This window comes from Schistocerca nitens, chromosome 2, assembly GCF_023898315.1.
Source record: "Schistocerca nitens isolate TAMUIC-IGC-003100 chromosome 2, iqSchNite1.1, whole genome shotgun sequence".
Lineage (NCBI taxonomy): Eukaryota > Metazoa > Arthropoda > Insecta > Orthoptera > Acrididae > Schistocerca > Schistocerca nitens.
In genome coordinates this window covers 342,001,153-342,015,271 of record NC_064615.1, presented here as the reverse complement: position 1 = coordinate 342,015,271, position 14,119 = coordinate 342,001,153, and the positions used below count along the sequence as shown (strand labels likewise).

The following is a 14,119-nucleotide window of genomic DNA, read 5'->3' as shown; positions in this document are numbered from 1 at the left end:
AGTGCTCAACCATTGTCCTGTCTTCTACAACTTCGTGGTGAGTATGCTGTGGGCACTCTCATTTTAGAGTTGCATGCATATGTTCCTAGTTTCATGAACACTCTAACATTCACTTTTTAATATGCTGGAACCTCAAATTTGTCTGATCAACTGTTTCCTTTCCCCCCCCCCCCCTTATTCTATCATTAACTTTTACCTTTGTTTCTTTCTTTATTTATTTCTTCTGGTACTTTTGCTTATATTCTCCTCCACCCCTCCCTCTCCAATTTCTCCTTCCCTTAGCTTTAAAGTGGTCATTGTCTTTTCTTCCAGAACTGAGCTGTCTGAATCCCACGTTTACTCATTTCAGCCTATCCTCTTATATCTCCATTGGCAGACAACCCTGAATGATCTAATACAGTCTTCCCAAGTCTTTGCCACATAAGATTGCAGTGTGAGCGTGAAGTTTCTAAAAGGCTACTCTGCACTTCCATCCTCTGGTGAAATGCTGGTGTATCACAGTTAGTTTCCTTATGTACATAATGGCAGTGGGCATTTATATCTCACAATGGCCACTTCGCACCAGTTTAACAGTAGCCCAGCCAATTGTTTACAAAGCTTGCAACTCATGCCTGCCACCTGCCATTGCCCTATGCAATGCATACTGTTGTCTCTACCATCTTGTTGTCTCAAAGTTTGGTCACCAAACTGTGCTGAGGATAAAAACCTTATCTCAGTTAGCAAAATTCAACACTCATATCTCAATTACCTCTTTAATAACACTGTCCCAGAAACCATTAGCTGAGCAGAAGACAGATGCCTTTTTGAAATCGAGCATGTGAGTTTCTTTTAAATTGTGCCCAGTGATTGCAAATTTCTTTTCCTGTCGAAGCCTTACACTGAATATGATAGGCCCCAAGTGTGCAAAGTCTGAGGTTAACTTTCACACTGACTGGGTTTCTTACTTTTGCAGGTGGTCAAAACATGAGCTAATACCTTTCTTAGACATAGCTCAGTTCTTATCTCAGTTCTGTCTATGAAATGTATGACGCCCATATTTTGAGCCCTACGAAACTACAGAATCTTCAAGCAGCATGAAAAATAACCCCAGACTTAGTACACCTCAGGCCTGTCACATTCTGTGCAAATATGAAAATCTTACAAACAGACAAAGTGCTGTCCCTATGTGCACAGAATGTATACTCAATGTAAGACTGACAAAGTTAAATAAATCCGCACTGGCTGAGCACAGGTTGATGGGAAAGAACATGTCTTCTGATTAGCTAATAGTTTCTGGGGGAGCATTATTAAGGAGGCAATCGAGATACAAGTGTTGACAAAACCTTAGCACAACTTGGCAACCAGCCTTTGAAGCAATAAGTTGGGAGAGGTAGAGGACTGCACTGTGTAGGGCAATGGTGAACAGTAGATGAAAGTTGCTAGCTATCTAAACAATTGGGTAGTCTGCTGTTAAACTGTTGTGGAGTAGCCATTGTAAAATCCACTCTGATAAATGGGCACTTTGTCACAAGGAGGAAACAGAGATTAGTTTTTTTGAAAAGTCACACTCATGCACAGATCTTATATACCAAGAAACAGTTGAAGATTTTATTGCACTGAAATGGCGCAAAAACATTCATGCACACAATCCTGAATGATGTTGTCAATTAGTTTTTCTGTTTCCTAAACACACATCTTTTAGTTTTTTCTGTTTTTTTTTTTCTCTTTTTTTTTTTCAGTTATGGAAGAGAGTACAGTGTGGAAAATCACAGATGTAGTGAGAAATTGTAACAGATGAGACCTACCTGTCCATGACACCACCAGAGTCACCACTTCTACCACGGCTGGGAGCTAATGAATCAAGCTCATCAAAGAAAATGATGCATGGTGCAGCACTTCGGGCTCTCTCAAACACTGAAACAGTTAACAGAAAGTCAAAACACTGGGTGTCCGGGCTAGAGGTATACAAATACATTTGTTTATATTTCAGTACTTATTAATATAATAGAGGGAAACATTCCACGTGGGAAAAATATATCTAAAAACAAAGATGATGTAACTTACCAAACGAAAGCGTTGCCTTTACAAATGTCTGCTTGTGTCTGTATATGTGCGGATGGATGTGCGTGTGCGCGCGCGAGTGTATGCCTGTCCTTTTTTCCCCCCCTTTTTTCTGCTCCCGGGATTGGAATGACTCCTTACCCTCTCCCTAAAACCCACATCCTTTTGTCTTTCCCTCTCTTTCCCTCTTTCCTGAAAGCTTGAATTTTGTGTGTGTTTATTTGTGTGTCTATCAACATACCAACGCTTTTGTTTGGTAAGTTACATCAGTACTTATTAAGGTTGATAATTTTATTTGTCAAATATTGTACACAGGAGCACAAACATTTTTATGCATATTAGAACAATTTAATGTGGGCATCACTTGTAGCTCGACAGATATCATAACAGTACTCTGCCTCTTGCCACATGTTCATAAGTATGACAGGTGTTATGGTCTTTACTGTAACATAAATCTTCTGTGTCTAATATACCAGACCTTGAACCCTTATTCTGTACACAACAGTCTTGATAAGCCCGAGGAAAACTGAGGGGGCCTGAGGGGGCCAGGCATAGGCACTTTTCCTTCTGATCCAATGCTCAAGAAACGCCTCAGGCAGCAATGGGGGTACCATCCCCATGATAGTGAGGTGGGGCACCATCCTTCTGGAAAATGACATCGAGAGGCATCTGGGTAACTACATAGTTCACCAACATGTCAAGATAGGTACGCCCTGTCACTGGCACACATGTGCCATGCAACACAGAGCTGTTCATAGTGAGGATCACATCTTGGAGAGGGTCTCTGTCAATTGCTTATCTACCCAGCAGCATAAAATGTCAAGGTCTTTCATTATAAAGATTTGTTTGTGTATATCTCTATATTAACAGATTTTGCTACAGTAGTACTCTGATTTACAAATTAAACAATGAAAATCCAGAATGGAATGTAACAATATTACAAAAAGGAAAGATGCCACTCACCATATTGCAGAGATGTTGAGTCGCAGATAGGCACAACAAAAAGACTGTCACAAATAAAGCTTTCAGCCAGTAAGGCCTTCATCAAAAACAGATGACACACACACACACACACACACACACACACACACACAAATGCACTCAGGGTGGCTTCAGTTGGCTGAGACTGCAGTCATGTGTGTGTGAGTTGCATTTGTGTGTGCACGCGTGTTTGTGTGTGTGTGTGTGTGTGTGTGTGTGTGTGTGTGTGTGTGTGTGTGTGTGTGTTTTGTATATTTTTGATGAAAGCCTTACTGGCCCAATGCTTTATTTGTGACAGTCATTTTTGTTGTGCCTATCTACGACTCAGCATCTTTGCTATATTGAGTGTGGCAACTTCCCTTTTCATAATATTGATTTAAAAATGAGATTCATATATTCAGCACACTAAAATTACGGGAAGAATATTTGTGTTTAATTACTTCTCTAATTAATAAGTACACGATGTTCGAGGAAAAAACCTGACTTCATAGCTGACGTCACTAATGCATGCATGTGGTGTTGTGCTTGACTCTGAGGTAGTTGGTTTGAAGGCTGGTGGTGGATACAATTTTCACTGCCATTATTTGGCCAGCAAGTGAAGGAGATGTGGTGGTGTAAGTTACTGATCACCCATTTTTACATGAATATCCTGGACATAACTGCAAACTTATCTGCAGTGCCTCATGAAGTGAGGGCATATGACCCTGTTGATGGTCATCTGACCATCAAACAAGGACGTGGAGTTTGGCTGCCCCTTTGGTACTGTCAAAGACAAGTAGGCTATGTGCCAGACCAGGTCTCAATCTCACCCTTCTACTACTACCACCACCACCACCACCACCACCACCACCACCACCACCACCAGCAGCAGCAGCAGCCAAAATAAATATAACACTACACAATGTATGCGTCCCTCATAGTCACCTACACTCCACTGATATACATACAACATACCTCTCTCATATCCACAAAAAAGGAGCCATTGTGCATGGATGAAGAACACACTTTCCACTAGGTAACTGAACTAACCTGGTGGGATTTTCCATTTATATTTGAAGAAAATATTACACGGCACAGTAGATTAAAAAAACATACAAAAACAAGCACTAATAAGAACACAAAAATGTCAATATTCAAATTTATTGGAACATAAAATGTGTTTAATGAATATATCACAAGAAATAAGTAAAAAAGGAAACAAAAGTGAGGACAGATGACCCCTCAGCAACAGCTGAATGACGTGTGGTGTATAGACAGACAAAACACAGAAATTTTCACTAGCCACTGAGCTATCATTCTTTTTTCCAAAAGGAAAAAGCTTATGAAGCTTCCACAAATGTTCTTCAGTACGTTGTTTGAGATGTTGAAGGACAAGGGATCCAATCTCAGATGAGGGGCAGGAAATTTCCCTCACACAGTAGAAAGATTTTGCAAAAGGGTAAAGGCAGTTAAGTAAGATCTTTGCTTGAATATTGTTGTTATTTAGGACAAGTGTAATTAAGATTAAGGACTTAATAAAAGATGAAAGTCTTCGTGAACAAATGACTGGTGGTAGGCAAAGATACTTCCATTATGAGGAATTCCATATGTTAGGCAAGGTTTCAGAAATAGTACATGATATTAGACATTTGCTTAAGTGGGGGAAAATCTTCTAAACTGACAGACGTAGCATGAGGAAGAGTTCACAGTCTCCTCCTCCTCCTCCTTCTCCTCCCCCTCCCCCTCCCCCCAAACCCACCTTCATGGGTTCAGTGCTTTCTTCTGTTCTGATCAACATGACCAAGCTACTGGTCTAGTTCCTGTATCCAGAGGATGATGACTGATTAAAATTGTTGACTGTCCCATCAGCCTCTGCTGGCACTGTTGACACTGGCGCACTGCAACACTCACCATATACTTCTACATAGAGACACTGGCTGAGTGGAGCTGTGCATTGCGGCTGGCAGACGAGTGTTCATTTAAGTGGTGTCAGACAGAATCATGATACAGTCCACGTTTTGTGCACCCACTATGGTGTCAGACCATAACTATGATGCACCATACTGGTGTCTGCCCTTGTCATGTGGCACTTTCTGTGTGTATGGCAGAGTACCATCTCTTCTGGCAGACATAGCAGATCTTATAGGTGATTTTCTCTGGAATGCCAAAACCTTTGTTGTTTATTAGAGGAGATGTTCATGTCATATTTGAAAGCCAACAAATTTGATGATTATATTCATTTTCTTGAATTACTGTTTGATCATCTGCATGTAGTAGACTATTAAAAATGTCTTGTACAATTGGTGGTCTGCAGCTTGTAGAAATTCCAAATATGTCATATTAATAATTACATTTGACATACTCACCACATCTGGTGTTATGTTGTGTTGTTTTGCAGATGTGCACCCTGCTTACAGGTGTCTGTGCAGTGAAGTTGGATCTCTTAGGTATATGGAGGATTGAGTGTTTATGATCAGCTGCCTGTGGTAGTCAAAATGGCAGCTGTTACTTTGGCCCCTGTGTGTGGAACAACAAGTGTGCATGCTGCTTGGCCATTTGGGTATCTCAGGTATCTGCAGGTCTGTAGTGGACAAAGGCTCTACAGTGTCCACTACCACACAAAGGTGCCTTTACAACATGTTTCAAGCTGATTCAGCAATTGACAAATCTTACATTGTTTGGTAGCCTTCGGAGTTTCCTTGATTATTTGACATGAGCTAGTATTTTTTATCTTTGACCACACTGAGAATCAATGGCTACACTATCCAATTTGCAAGTGGAATATTCACTGAAGCAGATTAAGGAGGGAGAGTTTCCAGTTCTCAAAAACCCAAGTCCAACAGCAGAAAGCAAAATTTAGGACAATTTTTACATACTGAAAAATCAACAGAATACTATTATCCCTGGATCTGTTCCATGTGGGAAATGTATGCAGATAAAATCATACAAGTCATTATTGGACAACAGGAGTTTTATTAGGTGCATTGACTCCAAATTCTGCAAATACAGGCATGCACTAACAGAAGAAGAGCATATTAAGAATAGGTGAAACAGGCATGAATAATAAATATAAACGCTGTCTTACATTTCATCTGGGTGTTTTTTCCTTCTTCCCATGATCTCGTGGCATATCATTACAGACTTGCATTTGTCTGTGAATTTACTGACAAACCCTTCAGCCTCTTTGCAGTTTTGTATGTGTGCTACCGGATATGCATAATCATTTCAAGAAAGCCACTGTGCAGTATGTAGTACTTCTTACTCAAAAGTTTCCACATGAACCCAAGAAAGGAGAAACTTTTTTACAGGAGATGCTTCTTTCCTTTTCCCTTCCAGGGATAGCTAAAAAAGACTTTTCTAAGCTAGTGTGGGTGATGGATCAGGGGTCTAACATAATGAGTGCCTTAAAAGGGTATGAAAGGCAGTATAGTATGTCTTGCCCATGCATTGGCAACAGTCTTTGTCACACATTTGATATAGGTTACTGATTGGCAGAAAACAATTGCAGATTGACTGAACAGACACTGATTTGCAAAAATTTAGTAGCCTACCTGAAAAGTGCAGGTCTGATGTTAAAATTAGATATGACATGCTGCCAGGAATGTGAAACATGATGGAATTCAAAAGTAACTGTGTTGGAGTCAGTCTTGTCTCAGTTCGAACAGGTTAGAGAGATACTGCAGCAAAACAACAACATTCTAAAGACATGTGGAATGGACGAGGACCACCTCAAAAATTTCGTATGTTTTCTAAAACAATTTCGCCATGAAACAGACAAATTACAACAGAATGAATGTCCTAAAATACAATATTGCTTCCTATATTACAAAAGAATGATGCAATACTTGTCTGGCATTCCCAAAAGGAGAGGCCATGGTGTTGGGATCAACAGATTTACTTCAAACTTTGTAAGCCTTTAGTAGGGTATTAAAACAACATAATGTGCATGTAGTAAGGTGCACTGCTCTGGTAATTCCAAGAAAATTGTAAGAGAAGTTTTAAGCATCTGTTATGTGGCTTATGTGTCTGTGCATAGGTACTTAAGTTAGAGTTCATGGTGGTTAAGTGATTAGCACTGGAACTTCATAGGATGAACATGTGTGAGGTGACAGTTTGATACCCACTCAAATGTAATCATTAACATATTTTTTCATTACTGGTCATATTATTTAATTTATATGACAACTGAGAGATAATATAATGAAAAAAACCATGTGTATTTGTGTGAAGTATTTGCACGAAGTTACAATTTATGTTTTCCATGGCCGTATCATCCTGCAATGTGTAATGTTGAGAGCACACCTGAGTAATTGTAGATTAAACCTGTAGTCTGGCACATTGTGACTTACTATATTACTGATTACAAATAATGTCATTCATATCATTATTTATCGAGATCTGACTTGTGTTTTCCAAGCCTGTCCCTCATCCTTCAAAATTTAATTACAAATAGTAAATAGTCAAATAACATATGAAATTCACTAAAACTTCATGAAAATGCATGTTTTTTTCATTATATTGCCTCTCAAATGTCACATAAATTAAATAAAATGACCATCAATGAAAAAAATAAAGATTAAAAAAAGTAAGTGGTAGTGGGACTCGAATATTCATCTCATCCCAGCCTGCATGCCAGGCACTAACGTTAACCGCTTGACCATAATGACTCCCTAGAACATGCATCTTCAGACAGATACATCAGTTGCATAATAGATGCAGAAACTTTCTCTTGCTATTTTGTTGGAATTGCCAGAGTGGTGCACCTTACTACTTGTACATTACGTTGTTTTGATAGTTCAAATGGCTCTGAGCACTATGGGACTTAACTTCTGAGGTCATCAGTCCCCTAGAACTTAGAACTACTTAAACCTAACTAACCTAAGGACATCACACACATCCATGCCCGAGGCAGGATTCGAACCTGCGACCGTAGCGGCTGCGCGGTTCCAGACTGAAGCGCCTAGAACCGTTCGGCCACTTCGGCCGGCTTGTTTTGATGGCTTGCTAAATGTATACAAAGTTTGAAGTAAACCTGTCTTCCCAACATTGTAGCCTACAATTGTCAGTAGTGTGGATGAGTTTGAAATAACGAAAAAACTGACAATGAGAGCTTCACACTACATGCATCAGGAGTTTAATCTTGGAATGAATCACACTATAGCTATGTTCCTCACTACTCCCTTCTGAAACATCAGAAACGCTTTCCTCTCCAGAAAAGAAAGAAGTAGTGAGATCAGCTGCTAGAGATCTTTGCAGGAGAATGCCACAAAGTGAAATCAAAAAGCAGGAACCAGAGAGGGAAGGAGCAGAGAATTCAAGAGGGCAAAAACTAATTATGACACTTGGTGTGATGATGTCAGTGACACGCAAGGCTAGGGCATTGTATCTCTTAATCAGAAAACTGACACATCAGACTTCAATGACCACAAGTATCACCAGTAGTGAAAAGTATTTTTCCTATGCCTGCTACTAGTAATGTATCTGAAAGGACATTTAGCAAGGCAGGTGACATTATTCAGAAACAATGATCACAAATAAGCACTGAAAAAACTGATGAACTTTCGTTCCTTAACATTTGTTATAAACATGCACAGAACTGACATCATATTTGTGATAAAATTTCATTTAAAAAGCACATAAATATGGAACAATTATTCAATCTGCATTGTTATGTCACAGATTTTTGTGTGTTAATTACAGTTTTAAATAATAACAATAAAAAATGCAGAGCTGTTTTGATTTAATAAAAATAATCAAATGTAAACACATACGAATTTGTTTCCATTTCACAGCAAGCTGAAATTTGCTTTTGGATTTTCTTATTTATTTGTTCATAATTTGTAAATATGAGATATGTTTCTAATGTTATTCTGAATGATTTACATGCTGCTTACAACTGCAGGGAAATGAGCACAACCATAAAATCATATGGATCCCAGTCGAGTATCAGATATATGCTTTCGGGTACAAATCCAACTCTGTCAACCACAGACCCAATTGAAATCTCCCAGTACCTGTCCATACCTACTCACTGAAGATCTCTAATTGCAGGCAGTGGATGCCTGGTATTCCTGACTCTCCGGCTATTGTTTATGACAATAATGTATCTGAACCCGGACAACACACACGAGGACCTCCATTCTGCACCAGATGTGATGTCAGACCTCCAGCCCACTCAGGAATCAGCAGCAAACTGTGATTCTGTCCCTTCAACACCTCCTGCATCTCTGGTAACAGATCCAGGAGCAGCTTCTCTACCACCACCAGCATAGACTTTGCAGCAGGCTGCACTGCACCCACATCATCCTTCCCCATATCGCCCAGAATGGTTCCTGTCCTACAGGCCAATTCAAGGGAGAAGAGATCTTTTTATTGCTCAATGATGTGTACTACACATTCTTCTGTGGACACATTTACAATGGTCTTGTGATTCTTGGCTATTTTCTGGAAACTGATATGAACTTTGTTATTCCTTGTCATTGATGTTTGTCTTGCACACAGAAATGTCAATTTCTCTAATGCGGTGCTGTTACGTTCCACCAGATGGTGTACCTTCCTTGAATGAATCAACAGGAGTGCATGCACCAAGAGTTTAGTTCACAGCTGAGTGTTCAGTAAAACCAGGTACATTATCATTATCTACCATAAAATATTTTTTTAACTATATCAGTACATGTGTGAACATAATTCTTGACCGGAAAGAAATTACTCTAAGCTTCAGGGATTAATAGCACCAAGATAAGTTCAAATCTATTTCTTTCATCTATTTATTATGATTATGAAAATTCCACATTGGTAACAAGAAATAAAAATGACAAAGTATAACTTTAATATCCCCACCAGCAGACACACATATGAGCTGCCATGGGTCTCACGGCAGGGTGGCGCAGAAAGCTATCATGGCTTGTGTACATGGAGTGTGGTATGGGCAGACCCACTGACCAAGGTGTTTACTTGCCAACAGCAATAGCCCAGACCAGTCAGTTCTTATGCTGAGATCAACTAGCTCGGATCTGGCTTCTGCATTGTACTGTGCTCTTGGTTTGTTAGTTTGTTTCAGTCTTTCGTGATGGCTGTATTTAGTGCCTTTCTCAGTGCCAGTCTCTATGTGATGTTCACACTCTCTGCTCCCCCTTAGACTGACCAACATGTCTAGTTTGTGTGGAGCTCCCTGGCTCCCAGGTCACATGTTCCCCATTGGTTAGAATAAAGACATTTATTCATATTCAGACAGAGCAGTTTTGCTGTGTTGTCATCCCTGTGCAGATAAAAAATGGACCACGATGACATTCTTACGCCTGTGGCACTTTTTTTTCCCTAGTGTTAATTTATAGCCACCATGGACTTAGCATTTATGCAATGCTGGCAGGAATGGTTGTGCCGTATGCAGCCTGAACTGCTGATCTGCAAGTGTTAGTGTTAGTGTCTCCAATGCACTGCTTCATAAGCAGACTCATTGCTTGGGGATGTGGTCTTCTGATCAGCACCAAACCCAGAGGTCAAAACTAGGGCATTGGCCTTGCCTGACCACTCATTAGGTGATGCAGATTGCTGAATCACATAAACTTAAGGCAATAGCAACAGGTGGCAACGTTAAATATGTGCGATGGACAACCTCAGGTGTCCTCTGGTGTTGAGGTGACCTGACCATCCACTGAGCTGCCATGATAATTTGAGTGTGCTGCCCATTTTTATCCACAATAAGCCTGGCATGTACATGCAAGTTGAAGGGCCTGGGTCCCCATCATGACCTTTTTTCAGGTTCTCTGTGTCGTTCTCCTTCTGCACATCCTGATTGTTATTTTGTGCGTACTGGACAGGACTGTCTGTATGTAGATGCCATGTGTGAAATCTGCTAAAAAGTAAACCATTTACATCAGACTGTGACAGCTGGCGAGCAGCAAGACAGTCATCATAGCAGGCCTCAGTGTTTTCCCTGTGCTCAGAGGCTGCTTCTGATGCTCTACAACCATCATCCTGCCATATCTGCTACCACTGGTTGTTAATGGGTGACCGGTTGAGTTTCAGGTTGACATGGGGGCAATAATCAGCCCAATTAACATAGGCATGTACAGGCTCTTGGGCTGCCCTGTGTTGCAATGGCCCCTATGCCATGATTCCATTAAGGGGGCAATTCTACATCTCAACATGTTATAAGAACGTGGAACGCCAATGTACATTTTTAGTGGTAAATTCACCATTGGTGAAAATTGTTTGTGGGTTAGATGGTTCTTCTGTTTTTGGATTCCAGACCCTGGATGAGGTCCCCTTTACCAATGTCATACGACCAGCTGCATGAAAACACCTAAGATCGGGCAGAAAATTTTGAGGCTCTTGTTTCCCTTGCACCATCAGCAACCCTTAAATTTTGTTGCTTCTGCACCATTCTCTTCACCATACATGACAAGGTCAATGCCAAGTTGCAGTGTTGGCAGGAACTCCATGTCATCTAGTCAGTGGGCTACACCTTTTGTAGCAATTCAGAAGCCAGATGGCACCGTGCATTTGTGCAGCAAGTTTAAACAGATGGTTAACATGCAATGTGTTGCATACTTGTATCCCATTTTGTGCCCAGAGGAGTTGTTGGTGAAGCTGTGAAGGGGTCAGTGTTTTTCACTCATCTGCTTGGGCCAAGTGTTAGACAGAAAACCAAAATGCTCTATATGTATTGAGGCTTAAAGTTTTTCCACTGAGTATCAGAATTTCATGAGTCCACTGCTTAAGGGGCTCCGGAACGCCCTATACTTGCAATGTTAAAATAACGCTTATAAATTACATCTTTCCTCACAAAGTATTTGAGGTAGGAAGTTGAACTTTTTACAGATTATTTATTGGAATATGGGCTACAACTTAACACAGGGATTTTACAAAATTTTAGTTCAGTTATTAAAGATGATTTTTTTTCAATTGTAATGAAAATTCACAACATTTTTTTGCAATTTTTTATTTATATATTCAAAAATATACAGTTTTTTTGGAAAAAGGCTGTGTTAAATTATGCAGAAGGTACTGTGTAACATTTATTGAAAGTTTGAAACAAATATGTTTGGAAGATCCTTAGAAAACATGTAATTAGTATGAGAAAATAAAAGTTTTGGGAATCGAGCGACAAAGATTGGATTAACTTTTTAGTGCATTCCAGGTCCATAGGATGGATTATCTTCATCCTCTTGTTCCTCCTCCTGTTTACTCTTGCTTGTATTTCTAGACTCTTTACAGCCCTGTCTGCAGCCCGAAGGCGTTCCTTGTCTAAAGCAAGCATCGCTCGTACCATGTTAGAACCTATCTTCATTCCCATATTTCTAAATACCTTGCACCTTACAATGTTGCCATCATTGAAAGTCGCAACAGCATCATACACACCAAAGTGAAGTGTTTCTATTACAACAAATACAGTCTTGGGGATTCTCGACCATATAACACTATTTACACTTTCATTGGGGTTTTGAGTTTTTCCGTGAATACACTTTTTCAACAGTTCAGGTGCTGCTAAGTCTCTGAAAATAGGTTTTATCACCTCCATTATTGCATGAGGCAGACTATGCTTATGAGTGTACACTTCACCAGTTAGCAATCCTTTGTTATATTTACACCAACTATCTTCTTCTTTGGGACACAAGCTATGTTGGGGATTTTCATCGTCTTTATTGTTTACAGTAATAACACATACCTTTGGCTTTCCAACATTTCTCCTTTTCTTAAAAGCCTTCAGAGGATTTCTAATAACTTTTACTCATTATTATACTTCAACAAAACAGAGACTCAAGAAACAGAATTAATTACGAATATTTTCGAGATAACGACAGAGTAAATAAACATGAAACAATCGACAATCACACCAGCGATATATATTGAACCATCACAGGTTAGCCACAACACATACTTTATCTCACATCACTAAAATGTACCTCATGAACACGGACGTTAATAATAACACCATTTGACAGCAGTTTAACAGCGCCACAGTGGGTCACGCCCATGTAGAACACATTTCAAAAAAAATTTATAAATAGTTGTAGTCTTCTGAATTGAATAAATTATATATCTATTAAAAGGTAATAGTCTGCAGATTCAGAAAAAGCAAAAAAGTAAAAATTGAACTTTTCATGATTTTGAGCCTTTCCGGAGCCCCTTAACTGCTACTGATTTTAAGAGTGCAGTCCACAATCGGAGACTGTAAACTTATAAATAATTGAAACTGAGGTCCCTCTATCAAAGAGAAAAAAGTGTGAAAACCGCAAACCATTGCAGAGAGCATAAAACGACATTGTGTACTCTTGAATCTGTGATGTTGTTTCCCTGCATTTGCACACTCATTCACTGCCAGCTCTGATAAATATGTGCTGTATCACTCTGGCGAAAACACTGTTGACAGACATTGTTACATTGTGGGCAACTATGTCTAGAATTTAAAGAAAAATAATTTGGACAACTGGGCTTTTGCAAAAAATGTAGCCACGTTTGAGAAGAAAACCCACGATGGTGTGGGCTTTGATGCCTGACCTGTTGAGAGAATGCCACTCCAGATCCACCTGCAATGCACAACATTTTTGCAATTTCACCATTAAGCAGACTAGGTCATGCTGCATTTGTCAATCGAGATGACAGTTCTGATACATCATATTCTGTAGATAAGGTAGACTGAGCTGCCTGTGAAATCTTGAAACAGTACTTCAGCCAAAGAAGGCTCTGACTCATCTTAATGCTTGAGCCAAGCTTGATGTATGGAGTAATTTGATCATAACATCACATATTCTGCATACGATTTTCCACAACAACATCTAAAGTTTCTTTAATATGCCTTGCAGTGGGCATCACAGTGGAGGCAGATGAGCTGTCCTCAGTTGTGCTGCAGAATACTGGAGGGTGCACATGGCATGTAGTATGGGCAAAATTGCTGATGAAGATGTATAGTGCGGGCAGCCATAAGCCAAGCAGGCCATTGATTACACTGAGTTCAACTACCACGGACCTCGCTTCATGCATTAGGCCAAGTGTTGTTGCCTAGTGCTCAATTGACAGCCGCCTAAGCCAGCTGCATGCCGAGTTACACCCATGCATGTTTCTATGAAGGTTTGGGCTCTGCTTCCTGTAGGTTGACTCACACTGCAAGTTTCTG

General features: G+C 39.9%; 1 protein-coding gene across 1 annotated transcript in view; it reads right to left on the bottom strand.

The window, feature by feature from the left end:
• LOC126236144 (peroxisome assembly factor 2) overlaps positions 1-14,119 on the bottom strand; it is a 125,457-nt gene that overhangs the window by 31,572 nt on the left and 79,766 nt on the right. Inside the window, exon 7 of the mRNA XM_049945227.1 lies at positions 1,785-1,893. Coding sequence (XP_049801184.1) covers positions 1,785-1,893 — 109 coding nt within the window. The remainder of the gene's footprint in view (positions 1-1,784; positions 1,894-14,119) is intronic.